The 15,021-nt window shown below is 43.2% G+C and overlaps 1 protein-coding gene across 1 annotated transcript; it reads right to left on the bottom strand.

Moving 5' to 3' along the window:
* Nucleotides 1-6,858: 6,858 nt before the first annotated feature.
* Nucleotides 6,859-9,612, bottom strand: LOC123094188 (histidine-containing phosphotransfer protein 2-like). The gene is made up of 6 exons (XM_044516248.1): nucleotides 9,413-9,612; nucleotides 9,183-9,319; nucleotides 9,012-9,080; nucleotides 8,020-8,088; nucleotides 7,557-7,629; nucleotides 6,859-7,138 (listed from the first exon to the last, which is right to left on the bottom strand). The coding sequence occupies exons 1-6, from the start codon at nucleotides 9,470-9,472 to the stop codon at nucleotides 7,103-7,105; spliced, it is 444 nt and encodes a 147-aa protein (XP_044372183.1). The 5' UTR covers nucleotides 9,473-9,612; the 3' UTR covers nucleotides 6,859-7,102.
* Between the last annotated feature and the right edge of the window lie 5,409 nt (nucleotides 9,613-15,021).

The raw sequence follows: 15,021 nt of genomic DNA, 5'->3' as shown, positions 1-15,021 counted from the left end.
ACAGACCCAAAGAAAAATGCCCACATCTTTGGTGATACATACACCCCATCATGCAAGATAGCACATCGGGCTATGTCCTTTTCCCCTCTACTTAGGACCAAAGGCCGGAAAATGCTGCTCCAGCTGGAACAATATGAACACGTCAATGATTAAGACATATTTGTGATGCATAATGATGCTCAATTCACATGGTTTCAGAAATTAGTCATGATGCAATGTGTTTTTTTTGTTCATATTGTGGTACTTGGCAATGCTTAACTTATGGTGGGAAACAAAGAAACACCACTTCTTAGAGCTATCATGTACATCTACTGCATGTGACGAGGAGATTAAGAACAAAAATATTCGACGGCCAAATTGTACTTTCAGAGACCTCGAACTAAGTGCTCCAGAAACAAAACCATACCTCTCTCTATAATTTTAAATAACGACAACAAGACCATTAATGTAATTTTTATCTTCAGCCAATATCTATGTATTAGGATACTACTGAGAAGTTTGTTTTACAATTCAACATAGGGACATAAGGGGCTACCTCTATTATGATCTTGAGCATACTGCACAAATCGCATAACTGAAAACTGACACGACCTAATGCCTGGAGGTACCTGGAATAATGCAAATATACCGCACTATCAAAATCTGGAGAGATTAAGTGAACTGAGCTGAAATGGTTAAGAAAAACATCTGATTGAAAAATAGACTCTAGTTATCTCAGACTTAGTCATGCTATAAACATAAGTCTAGAGGTCACAAGTTACAAGAGAACAATCAAAGAAGCATATTCATGTAATAAACCGTGTTCTAACAAGCACGTGTGGTAGAAGATGAAGTGAACAAGCAAGTTAGTTCTTGACGCTATTAGATTGTCTGAGCTAAATATAGTGTCATAAAAGAGAATATTAACTGACAGGTTAACATAAAGATGTGAACAATAATGAGTGAAGAATAATTATTGTGCAACACATATAATTCAGTACTGACTACTGACCGTTCTTTGGTTTTTGCCTCAGGAGTGAAGTGCTGCACGCAGCAGAGGTTCAATCTCTTCGCACCAATACTGATAAATGAAAGAAAAGAGCAAGATCAGAAAAAATAGAAATTTATCATACTTATTAAATACCACTGCGAGTATATCATTGATGCAGTGGGGAAACAACATTGATGCAGTGGAGAAATCACAAAAGAACATTGGCGTTACATAGAATAGCATATCATTATTACAAGAATGTTTGTCCTTGACAAGCTATAGAATTTCCATTGCAAAGAATACTGGCAATAATGTTACGACAAACATAACTAAACTCAGCTCTTCTACTGGTGCATACGACAGCCGCACACGGCAGCGCGTCAGAACGTCCGAATAGAAACATGGACAGACTAGAAAAAACTACCATCAGCGGAACGGCAGATCATTAATCGTAGGCATGCTCACGAGACGACAAAGTATTCCTCGTGGAGCCATATATAACATTGCAATTGGCATGAATACCGGTACTTTCATTACACGAAACACAACTAAACTTGGAGCTTCAACTTAATTATGGCTAAAGGACAGGGAAAACGGCAGGAGCACTTCCTTTTCGTATTAGATTAGACGGAAAAAAGTGCCTGATGCATAGCCCATCCACCAGCTCATCAACGCACCCATGGAATTTGAAGTTTAGAACCAACGTATTTAAAAATTGTCATATAATCAATGTCATATTTCAAAATATTTTCCTGTAACTTCACATAAAAAAGTGTTCAACCATTTATAAACATGTTCATGCAATTGAAAAACTGATCACTCAATTTAAAAAAATACATATAATAAAAACATAAGTTGACATTGAAAAACAAGTTCATGTACTTTTTTTGAGTTTACTTGTATTTCTAAAAAAAATCATGTACTTTAAAAAGAGTTTAAGCTCTGTATGAAAAATTGTTCATGCAATTAAAACATTTCAGGTGTTAATAAATGTTCATATAATTGAAAAATTTATTTATTTAAAAATCCAGTATTTTATAAAAAATCCACATTTGTTTTTTCTAAATCCGTCAATTTCTTATAATATCGAGGATGAATATTGTTTTAATACATGATGGATAGTTTCAAGATACATGGCAAACAATTTTTAATACATGATGAACATTTTTGAACACGGACTAATTTGTCTTAGTAAGGGATCAACCTTGTTAAAGTCCATGATGGATATTTTTTAAAACACTCCGAACTTTTTTGATAAAACGAATGATGAACATTTTCAAGATACATGGTGAACACATTTAATAAATGATGAACATTCTTAATATTTGATGAATATTTTTAAAACATATGTGATCATTTTCAAAAAGGGAAAATAAGGCCTGCATTTCACTAAGGTTGCGCCAGTAAAGAAACTAGGCAAATGCCCCTATGCGTCATCTCGCCTGGAGATACATTACATGAGCTGCTGCGTCAGTGCTTCCACCTCGTCAAAGTCCACTACGGGCAGCTCCCTGCGAATCCCAGATCAGACAAGATGAGTCAGTATGCAAGAGACAAATAACAGAGGGAGATATAGAGGGCATCGAGACGGCGTTACAGACATCAGGGTGTCAATGTTATCGAGGATCTCGTAGGCATCGTTGATGAAGAGCCGGGCTACGTCGACAACGGTAATCTCCTCCTACAGCACCTCGAACGCCTGCTCGACCGCCAGACCCTGCATTGACGTCGACCATGCAAAGGCAATGTCGAAGGCCAAGTCAGTTGTCGAGCTAGCCAAGCCAAAACCCACAACCACACGAGTAGATGGGAGGGGATGGGAAGGGAACTAGGTCACCTCGGCATACATGTAGGCGATGTGGGCGTTGAGCCGGACTCTCATAGCGGCGGACGCCATGGCAGTGGAGTGAACAAGGATGGGAGGAGGAGTGAAGGTTGTATTGTTGGGCGTATTGTTGGGCTCATGAGGGTCTCTAACGTAGCCGTTTGGTAGTGAGCGCTGTATAAGAACAACTCTAGCCGATCCCCTAAATCATAGAGTAAACGGCCGAGTAAACCTTAGTGAATTATATTTACTCCACTAAGTTTTGGTCATTTCCAGACGATCCCTTAAATTTGCCGGAGTAAAACTTAGGTTCGGTTCATACATTTCATTGAACATCTACTATGCGCCTCCGTGACAATGGTGACCACACCGGCAAGGCTGGTGAGCAAGTCGGACGTTGCACACCTCGGACATCACACGGACATCACACGTCTGCCTGCACTAATCGAGGCTAGTGCTCGTGTGCGCCGTCGTGTTCATGCTCGTGCTTGAGCTGGAGGCGGAGTTTGACCCAATTGAGGTGCTCTTACGTGCATGTTTCATTCACAGCCGTGGGCACCTTGTTCTTGAGACTGTTGCCATAGGTCTCAGTCACCACCGTGGGCACCTTGTTATTGAGCACCTTGTTTATGTGCAGATTTCAGTCACTGGCATTCACACCACAGAAACAGCTCGCCCATGCCGCTGCTCCGGTCGACAAGGAGGATCCGGTCGGTGAGCAGCGCGTAGAGGAACGCTGACGCGGTGGCGAGAATACGGCTACCAAGGCCGCGGCTGTAAACGGAGACCACATACTTGCACTCTGCATTGACGGCGCTCCAACCGACGCTAAGCTGCTGGGTGCCTCAGACGTACGCATCGCTGCCAGGCCGCACCGCCGCTGGAGCTCGCCGTGGAAACATATGCTTTTCCTCATGTCCAGGAACCCACCACCAGCACCAAACACTGGGAGAGGAGGCACTTTTTACGGCGAGGTTGCCAGCGAGGCCCGAGGTCGCTGCCGTCAACAAGGGAGCTTCACGTTTGTCGCTGACCTGCCACAAGGAGGCCTTTGGGTGACGAAAACTTTTACTTGGCCGCCTCCAGGTCTAGTAAATTAAGAATTTGGATAGGCGGTGGAGTGAAAATTTACTCCTCTAATCGGTTTAGGAGATTGGCTAGGTGCCGATTAGAGTAGTAAAACCGAAATTTTACTCCTCCATATAATTTCAGGGGACCGGCTAGAGTTACTCATTCATGGAACTACTGGTCTTGTGTCCACGTGTCGACGGAAACGAGCACCGGTTTCTGGTAGACTCGATTGCCGTGCAACAAGATTGTTGTATGGGCTCTGATATGCCCTTGGTTGCGTGTTGTCGCTTGCTCATAGCGCATCACCTACGAGCAACACAGAGAGACGGTAAAGCCCATGGAAATGCAGCTCCTGAAATTTGCAGGGCCGTCAATTCTGGAACGAACAACTCAGTCCCCGAGTTTCACTCAAACAAAAGTTTCTCTCCTGAAATGGGTCAGGATTGTCGGCTACGTGATCAAGTGATGTCACCATGCCGATCATCCCCTCTATTTTTCCCCTCCTCAGGTGTGTCCATGGTGTGGTCGTGCTCTTAGCAGGCCACGCTAAATATTTCAACCGAAAAGAGATGTTTAACGTATCCACATATGGTGATTTTACGCACAATCTGTAAACAAGCCAGCAGCAATACTTTCTTAGAGAGAGACATCACAACATACAACAAAATAGAGTCACAAGCAATCAACTAACTAGGTATAGGGTTTACACATGGCCCGCGAGCACGCGTCACCCCATTCACGATACACAAGTTTATGGACTTGAAAAACATACATCGACACATCACAACAAGTTCCATCACAGGGTTTCGCGCGCACCCTCTAGTGCTAGACACCCTTTCAACACTACCACATCATAGACACATACACCGAATATTGCAAGCGATCACATGGGGCCATGCTCTTATTCCCCTTCACTTGCCGCTACTTAGGAGGCCGCAATCTGCTCCTCTAGGTGGATCCAAAGATGAATAATAGGTCAATGATTAAAACAAGCACTTTCCCAAAAATTATTACGGTAATTCTATTGCACACAATGGTGCTAAAGTCACATGTTTTCATTAATCAACCATGTTACAAATCGGTCGGATTCTTATTTGGCTATTTGGAGAAGCTTAATTTAAGCTAGGAAACAAACAAGTTCTACTTTTTTAGAGCTACCCCATACATCAATCAAATGTGATGACAAAATTATGACATAAATATTTAATCTAGACTCTTCAGGGTGAAAACCTAGACTCTGGCTTTGTTACTTGGATCCGGTGATGGCGACTGCGTCAATGCCGCTCCCTTCTTGAAGGCATTGCTGTTGAAGGACCTCGTCGTTCGTGTGGAGTCATGAGATGATTGGTGCGGATATAGTTATTGCTATAGTTTGTTGATAGCGTATCTTATCACTTTGGATTTTTTTCCTTGCCTACACATAACTTTGGTCTTATATGACTTTGCTAATTGTCGGCTTTTTTGTGTGTGTGCATTGGTGTTGGTTGTGTGCATCCTATCTATGCAAGGCTAGCTGTGTGCTCATAGTGATTCTATCCTTTTGATGCTCCAGTTTGAGCCAATAAAGTTCACCCTTTGTCCAAAAATGTTTGTATAGAGTATTTGACCAGCATAAAGATTAGAGAATAATGAATGTGCAACATATATAATGCGGTGTTGAGTACTGGACCTTGTTTGCTTTTTGCCTCATAGAACGGGCGGAAGTGCACGCAGGCGATCTTCACTATTTTAGCACCAACACTGATACATGTATGCTAGAAAGAGCAAAAACAGGAAACTAGAATTTCTCAAACTTATTAAACTCTATGTGGTGTTGATACACATAATCATACTTGCGGTGTCATAGTAATATTCTCAGTTGCCCATCATTTCCTGTCATGGTTATCAGCAGAATAAAATGTTTGATAAACCAAGAGAAAATAGCAATGGCCTTACATGCTGTAGCAGATTAGTAGTGCCAGTGGTATTTACCAAATGGGAAAGTTTCCCTGGCCAAGCCAGAACATTGGCATGAATATCGACATTTGCACTACATGAAACACAACTAAATGGACCTGAGAAATCACATGTTGTCCTACTGTAGCGCAAGACGAGACTAGAGTACTAGAGCTAGAGGGCACAAATGGAAGGGTGTGATCTTATGGATGATGGATGATATATTGACGATACCCTTGAGGAGCAAAATTTAGGTTATTGCCGTCTAGGGGCTACTGTGGAACCAAAGGAACAAGGTTCTTGAAGGGGAAATTCCAATGTGGGCAATTAGTACAGCGTGCGGACTTATGTGCTTGGTGGCTGAGTTTTTGGAAAATTTGGGGCATAGAACATGGAAAAACAAGGAGACCAGGAGAATCTGAGGCCAACTTCTGATTACCTTGGTGATCTATAAAACCGCTCCCTACAAGACTTGAGCATATGCTATCATCAAATACATGAGGATTTAGGAGTGGACATGGGTTGCAACTGTAGAAGAGCGGGGAACGTGGCCCTGCATTTTCTTTCATAGTTTGTGAACCATTCTAATTTAAATACCTTTGTGGCCTAGATAATGAGGTTCCTGCTATCATCATAGAGCTATAATGGGTGAAGGGACCGACCGTTTCGTACTAAGGCAAACCTAGCTAAGCTCTGAAACGTGATTCATGCTGCCAAACTGATCTCCAATTTCGTTATCCCCTGGATGTTGTCCACGACTTCTTCTTCATTTAACCCTTCCTCTGCTTCTTTATACAGCTATTGGCTCCGCCGCCGACTTGTAGCAAGCCACATTGAAGATTTCAGACTGCAACGAGATGTTTAATTACATCAAAATATTTTGAGACGCTCTTTTAGCTAAAGCAGCAAGTAGCATGATTTCTGAGCACTGCCAGACAACTAGCAATTATTTACCCTTGCTCAAAAGAGAGGCAACAACATCTCTCAAGATGATAGAGAGAGACCGAGAGTAAGAGAGAAAGAGGGAGAGAGAGAGAGAGAGCAACATACAACAAAGTAAGTCACCAACAACCAACCAACATCCAGACAGAAACATGTATAAGTTGACACAATGACACAAATCATAACAAGTTTCTTTCATAGGGCTGCAAGCCTGGACTTCTGAGACGAGAATCTGCTACTATCCGAGCGCACCCTCCAAAGCCAAACACCCAATGAAAACTGCACACATCTTCAGTGATACATACACCCCATCTTGCGAGAGATCGCATGGGGCTATGCCCTTTACCTCTCAATTACTCCTACTTAGGACCACATGCCGCAAAGTGCTGCTCCAGCTGCAGCAAACGAAGAAGAATACGTCAATGATTAAGACATGTTTGTGACGCACAATGATGCTCAATTCACATGGTTTCACAAATTAGTCATGATGTAAGGTGGTAGCTATCATATTCTGGTACTTGGCGATGTTAACTTATGGCGGGAAACAAATAAACTCCACTGCTTAGAGCTAACCCGTACATGTATCAACATGTGATGACGAAATTAAGAACAACAATATTTAACAGCCAAAATTGACTTTCAGAGACCTCGAACTAAAGTGCTCGAGAAACAAAACAGTACCTCTCTATATAACTTTCAACGACAACAAAGAATACGATTATTGTAAAATCATTTATCCTCAACCAATCAATGTATTATGATACAAGTTAGAAGTTGGTAGTACAAATACAGCATAGGGACATAAGGGACTACCTCCATTATGATCTTGAACATGCTGCGCAAATCGCAGAACTGAAACCTAACACGACCCAGTGCCGCGAGGTACCTGGAATAATGCAAATATACCACAGTGTCAAAATCCGGAGAGATTAACTAAACTGAGCTGAAATGGTTAAGAAATTGTAAACATCTGTTTGAAAAAACAAAGTCTAGCCATCTCAGACTTAAGTCGCGCTGTAAACATAAGTCTAGAGTTCGCAAGTTACAATTGAATTATCAAAGAGGCATATTCATGTCATGAACCAAGTTTTAACTATCAGGTGGTTGCAGATGAAGTGAACAAGCATGTTATTTCTTGACGATATCAGATTGTATGAGCTAAATATAGTGCCATAAAAGAAAATATCAACCAACAGGTTTACATTAAAATAACGTGAACAATAAAGATGTGAAGAATAATTATTTGCAACATAGTAGTAAGGTACTGACTACTGACCCTTCTTTGGTTTTTGCCTCAGGACTGAAGTGTTGCACGCAGCAGAGGTTCAATCTCTTAGCACCAACACTGATATATGTCAAAAAGAGCAAGATGAGGAAATTAGAAATTTATCATACTTATTAAACGCCATTGCAGCATATTGATACACATAAGCATACTTGCGATGCCATAAAAATATCTCAAGGAGTCGTTTCCTATCACGGCTGTCAACACAATAAATGGTTCGATAAACCAGAAAAATAAGGTTTTACATGCGATAGAGCATAAGTAGTACCGTACTAGAGATATGTACAAAACGAGAAAGTTTCACTTGCTGAGACATAACATTTGCAGGATTGTCGATGGCCCCCATAACATTTGCTGAGACATAACACAAGTAAATTTGGCTATTCTAGCTACGGCCATACGGCAGCACAAACGACACGAGCCACAGGGTCATGACCTACACACTCTACGCCAACCTATCAAAATATATAGAAACAACATTGATTCAGTGGAGAACCCCGAAAAGGACATTGGCGCATATAATTATTATAAGAAATGCTTATCATTGACAACCAAGAGCATCGCGTTGGTAGGAAAATGGATAATTTTGTTACTGGAAACACAACTAGGCTCAGCTGTTCTTCTACTTTACGTGCATACGACAACCGCAAATGACACGACATGTCTGAATAGAAACACGGACACACCAGAAAAAACTACCATTAGCGGAATATCATATAATAAATAGTAGGAACGCTCGCGAGACAACAATGTATTCCTCATGGAGCCGTGGCATCGCGTTTGGCATCAATACCGTACTTCTGTTACACGAAACAAAACTAAATTCAGCACTTGAACTTATGGCTACACGACAGGGCAAACAGCATGAACGGCATACTCCTGACAACGGAAACACATCTGGATCGCACAACATGGATGCAGCGAAAAAATAAACATACAGTTAAGACTGGGGGAGGGGGGGACATAGAGGAAAGGGCTTCCACCTGCTGCAGGCCACCTTGAGCTGCTGCACGAGGTCGTCCACCTTGTCGAAGTCCACCTCGGGCCCGTTCCTGCATGCGAATCTCATCGCAGAGAAGAGACAGGATGAGTCTGTATTCGACCGAGACGAGAATAACGAGAGCAGAGGGGAGAGAGGGGGCTGGGATACGGACATCAGGCCGGTGATGTCGTTGATGATCCTCTCGGCTTCGTTGAGGAAGTGGTTCATGACCTCAACGACATGGGCCGGGGTTACGCGGCCCTGCTCCCGCATCCTCTGCAGCTGCAAGAAAGCGTCGTCCACCAGACCCTAGATCCATCACGGATATACGCCAAAGCAAAGGAAAGGTCAGCCAGCAAAAGTGTAGATGGGACGTTGATGGGAGGAGCGAGGGGGCCTCACCGTGTTGAACATGGTGGCGATGAGGATGTTGATCTGGGCCCTTATTGCGGCGGCTGCCATGGCTTGCAGGTCCTGAAGGCAAGGCGCGCTAGGGAAATCGGAGCTGCGGCGGCGGCGGAGTGGACGAGGAGTGGAGGGGATGGAATGGGATCCCGTAATTATAAAGCTCGACTCACGAGCTCTCTCACGGAGGCGTTTTGGCAGCGACTGCTGGCTTTAGTGTACTGCCTCGTCGTGGCGCCATTGATAGAATGGAAACGTCGTGCGTGCATGCATGCATGCAGATGGAGACGACGACAGCGGCAGTTTGGTAGCGTACGTCCAGTAAAGAATAAAGTTGTGTGTGGAGTACTCTTCTCTGCGGCCTGGAGCAATAATACTACACCTACGAAAACAACCTACGAAGAGTTACGTAACCTGCCTAACAAATCTATCGCCCCCCCTGATTTTCACCCGTGTGGGCCCCTGCCACATCCATCCATCCAATCGCAGTCCTACACATTGCCTATTACGTAAAATCTGTACGTAACTTTACCTAGGTGTAGCATTGCTCGGCCTGGAGTGCCTGATTTTTTGCGGGAAACCAGCAGGAGCGCTTCCTTTCCGTATTAGACGGAAAAGATTGCTCGATGCGTAACCCATCCACCAGCTCCTCAACGCAACCATGGAATTAGAACCAACGTATTTAAAAATGGTCATATAATCATTGTGCACGTACTTAAGAAATATTTTCCTGTAACTTCGTAAAAATGGTCACATTCTCTAAAAAAGTGTTCAACCAGTTATAAAAATGTTCATGCAATTTAAAAACTGATCGCTCAATTTGAAAATTCTTCATATAATAAAAACAGATGTTCACATTGAAAAACATGTTCATGTACTTTTTCTGAGTTTACTTGTACTCCCTCCGTAAACTGATATAAGAGTGTTTGGATCACTACTTTAGCGATCTAAATGCTCTTATATTAGTTTACAGAGGGAGTATTGTTCATGTACTTTTAAAAAGAGTTTAAACACTTTATAAAAAATTGTTCATGCAATTAAAACATTTCACGTGTTAAAAAATGTTCATATAACTGTAAAATTTATTTATTTATTTATTTCAAAATCCAGTAATTATTAAAAACTTCACTTTTTTAAAAAAAAATCCAGCAATTTATAAAAATCAAGGATGAACTTTTTTTAATACATGATGGATGGTTTCAAGTTACATGGAAAACAATTTTTAATACATGACGAACATTTTTGAACATGGACTAATTTGTCTTAGTATGGGATAAACCTTGTTAAAGTACATGACAGACATTTTTTTAAACACTGCACACATTTTTGATAAACAAATGATGAACAGTAGATACATTGTGGCCACATTTAACAAATGATGAACATTCTTAATATTTGATGAATATTTTTAAAACATACGTGATCTTTTTCCTAAAGTGGAAATAAGGCCTGCAGTTTACCAAGGTTGTGCCACTAACGCATACGAAGAAACTAGGCAAATTTCCCTATGCGTCGTATCACCTGGACGTAAACTACATGAGCTGCTGCGTCCGTGCTTCCACCTCGTCAAAGTCCATTGCGGGCTGCTCCCTGCGAATTCCAGAGCAGAAAAGATGAGTCAGTATGCGAGACCAAGAGCAGAGGGAAAGTTAGAGGGCCTGGGGACGGCGGTACGGACATCAGTGTGTTGATGTCGTCAAGGATCTTGTAGGCTGCGTTGATGAAGAGGCGGACTACATCGCCAACGGTGATGACCTCCCACAGCTCCTCGAACGTCTCCTCGTCCAACACACCCTGGATTGCAATGTCCAAGGCCAAGTCAGCCGTCTTGCTAGCCAAGCCAAAACCCACAACCGCACAACTAGATGGGAGGGGATGGCTAGGGGACTGGATCACCTCGGCATACATGGAGGCGATTCGGGCGTTGAGCTGGGCCCTCAGTGTGGCGGACGCCACGGAGAGGAGATCCAGTGGATTGAGCTGACACAGAGAGAATTCAGTGGCGGTGGAGTGAACAAGTACGGGAGGAGGAGTGAAGGTTATATTGTTGGGATCGCGAGGGTCTCTCACGCAGCCGTTTGGCAGTGGGTGATGTATTACAACAACTCTAGCCGGTCTAAATTATAGAGGAGTAAACCGGCGAGCTCCATTAAGTTTCGGTTGTTTCTAGATGATACCTAAATTTAGTGGAGTAAAACTTACGTCTGGTTCATACACTTCGTCGAACACTACTATGCGCCTCTGTGATGATGGTGACCAGGCCGACAACGATGGCGAGCAAGTCGGATGTCGCACACACCAGACATCACACGTCTGCCTGCACTAATCAAAGCTGGCACTAGTGTCAACCGTCCCCTTCATGCTCATGCTCGAGCAGGAGGAGGAGTTCGACCCCATCGAGGTGCTCTTACGTGCAGATTTCAGTCACAGCCGTGGGCACCTTGTTCTTCAGCATGTTGCTTCAGGTCTCAGTCACCGCCGTGGGCACCTTGTTCTTGAGCACCTTGTTTACTTGCAGGTTTCAGTCACCACCGTTCACACCACAGAAGAGCTCGCCCATGCCACTGCTCCGGTCGACGAGTAGGACGCGGTGAGTGTGCAGCGCGTAGACGAACACTGACACGGTGGTGAGAATGCTGCTACCAAGGCCGCGGCTGTAAACAGAGACCACATACTTGCAGTCTGCATTGTCGGCACTCCTACCGGCGCTCAGCTGTGGGGCGGCTCGGACGTACACGTCGCTGCCTGGCTGCACCGCCGCTCGAGCTCGCCGTGGAAACATATGCTTTGCCTCATGTCCAGGAACCCACCACCAGCACCAAACACTACGAGAGGAGGCAGTTTTCGTGGCAAGGTCGCCGCCGTCAATAAAGGAGCTTCACGTTAGTCGTTGGCCGGCTACAAGGAGGCCTTTGCGCGTAGAAAACTTTTACTCTGTCGCCTCCAGGTCGAGTAAATTAAGAATTCAGATAGGCGGAGAAGTAAAAAATTTACTCCTCTAATCGGTTTAGAAGATTGGCTAGCTAGGTTCTGGTTAGAGGAGTTAAACCAAAAATTTACTCTCTATAATTTTAGGTGTGGGGCTGCATGCATCACTCCGATGCAGAGGCCGGGGTAATCCTTCTTTTCTAATTATTTTTTTCTAATTTAAGGTGATCGGCTCGAGCTGCTCATGCATGGAGATACCGGTTGTTTGTCCATGTGTCCACGGAAGAGTGCACCGGTTTCTTGTCGACTCGATAGCCATGCAACAAGATTGTCGTATGGGCTCTGCTATATATGCCCTTGGTTGGGTGTTACCACTTGCTCGTTGCCCATCAACTACGAACAACCCGGAGACACGTTCCATCCCATGGTAATGCTGGTCCTAAAATGGGTAGGGCCATCAATTCTAGAACGGCCCACTCGGTCCCTGAGTTTCACTCAAATAAATGTTTCGCTCTTGAAATGGGCCGAGCCGTCCATTCTAAGGGTCTGTGACTATGTGATCACCTGATGATGTCACCCCGCCGATCGTCGCCTCTATTTTGCCCGTCCTCCGGCATGTCCGTGGTGCCATCGTGCTTATAGTAGGCCACACTAAAGATTTCAACCGAAAAGGGATGTTTAACATATCTACATATGGTGATTTTCTGCACTATCTGTACACCAGCCAACAACAAGACTTGCTTATAGAGGGACATCACAACATACAACAAAATAAAGTCACAAGCAATCACACAACTAGGTATAGGGTTTACACATGGCCTGCAGACAGGCGGCACTCCAGCCGTGACACACAAGTTTATGGACTTGACAAACTTACATCGACACATCACAACAAGTTTCATTCACAGGGTTTCACGCACAGCCCATTATGCTAGACACCCTTTGAACAAGGCCACTTTTTCGGAGACACATACACCCCATAATGCAAGGGATCACATGGGGCCATGATCTTTGTCCTTCACTTGCCGCTACTTAGGAGGCCGCGATCTGCTCCTCTAGCTAGATCCGAAGATGAATAATAGGTCAATGATAAAAACAAGTACCTTCCCAAAAATTATTACGACAATTCTATTGCACACAATGGCGCTAAAGTCACATGTTTTCACTAATCAGCCATATTACAAATCGGTCTGTTTCTTATTTGGGTATTTGGCGAAGCTTAATTTAAGCTTGGAAACAAACAAGTTCCAATACTATTTTAGAGCTACCCCATACATATATCAAATGCGATGACAAAATTAGAAAATAAATATTTAATGGATAAATGAGACTTTTCAAAACCTCAAACTAAGTGCTCCAAAACTAAACGTCAAAAGAATCAGATTAAAGATTTAAGGTTGTTCTTTCCCCCCAATCTTCAACAATGTATGGACAATCTATGGATTATGAAACTAGTGAGAAGTTGGTACCAATATCCAACATTAGATACGTCCATTTTGCATCATGTTTTTCTACTGTTATTTATGTTATTTTATTGTATAATAATGCTTTTTGAGTAATTTCTAATGCCTTTTCTCTCATAATATGGAAGATATGCAAGGTATGCACCGATCATTTTTTTATAGAACATATAAGGATTATTGGAGCAAATAAGTACCAGAGGGGGCCCACCAGGTGGACACAACCCACCTGGGCGCTGCAGGAGGCCTAGGCACACCATGGTGGGTGCTGCCCTCCTCGGCCCACCTCCGGTGCCCATCTTCTGGTATATAAGTCATTTTGACCTAGAAAAAATAAGGAGAGGACTTTCGGGATGAAGCGCCGTAGCCTCGAGGCGGAACTTTGGCAGGAGCACTTTTGCCCTCCGGCGGAATGATTCCACCGTGGGAACTTCCCTCTCGGAGGGGTAAATCATCGTCATCATCATCACCAACAACTCTCCCATCTTGAGGAGGGCTATATTCATCAACATCTTCAACAACACCAACTCCTGTCAAACCCTAGTTCATCTCTGGTGTTCAATCTTTGTAACAAAACTATAGATTGGTGCTTGTGGGTGACTAGTAGTGTTGATTACATCTTGTAGTTGATCGCTATATGGTTTATTTGGTGGAAGATCATATGTTCAGATCCATTATGCTATTTAATACCCCTCTTATCTTGAGCATGATTATCATTTGTGAGTAGTTACTTTTGTTCTTGAGGTCACGGGAGAAATCATGTTGCAAGTAATCATGTGAACATGATATGTGTTCGATATTTTTATGATATGTATGTTGTCATTCTCTTAGTGGTGTGATGTGAACGTCGACTACATGACACTTCACTATATTTGGGCCTAAGGGAATGCATTTTGGAGTAGTTATTAGATGGTGGGTTGTGAGAGTGACAGAAGCGTAATGCTATCGTTAGAATTTATTCGTAATACTTTTCTCGTAGTTGCGGAGCGAGAGGGTTAATCATAAGTACGAGGTTTGTTCAAGTAAGAACAACACCTAAGCACGGGTCCACCCACATATCAAATTATCAAAGTACCGAACATGAATTAAGCCAACATGATGAAAGTGACTAGATGAAATTCCCGTGTAGCCTCAAGAACACTTTGCTTATCATAAGAGACCGTTTTGGCATGTCCTTTGCCTCAAAAGGATTGGGCTACCTTGCTGCACTTTTGTTAC

This window comes from Triticum aestivum, chromosome 4B (genome assembly GCF_018294505.1).
Source record: "Triticum aestivum cultivar Chinese Spring chromosome 4B, IWGSC CS RefSeq v2.1, whole genome shotgun sequence".
Classification (NCBI taxonomy): Eukaryota; Viridiplantae; Streptophyta; class Magnoliopsida; order Poales; family Poaceae; genus Triticum; species Triticum aestivum.
Note: the sequence above shows the minus strand (reverse complement) of the source record. Positions and strands in the feature narration are given on the sequence as shown.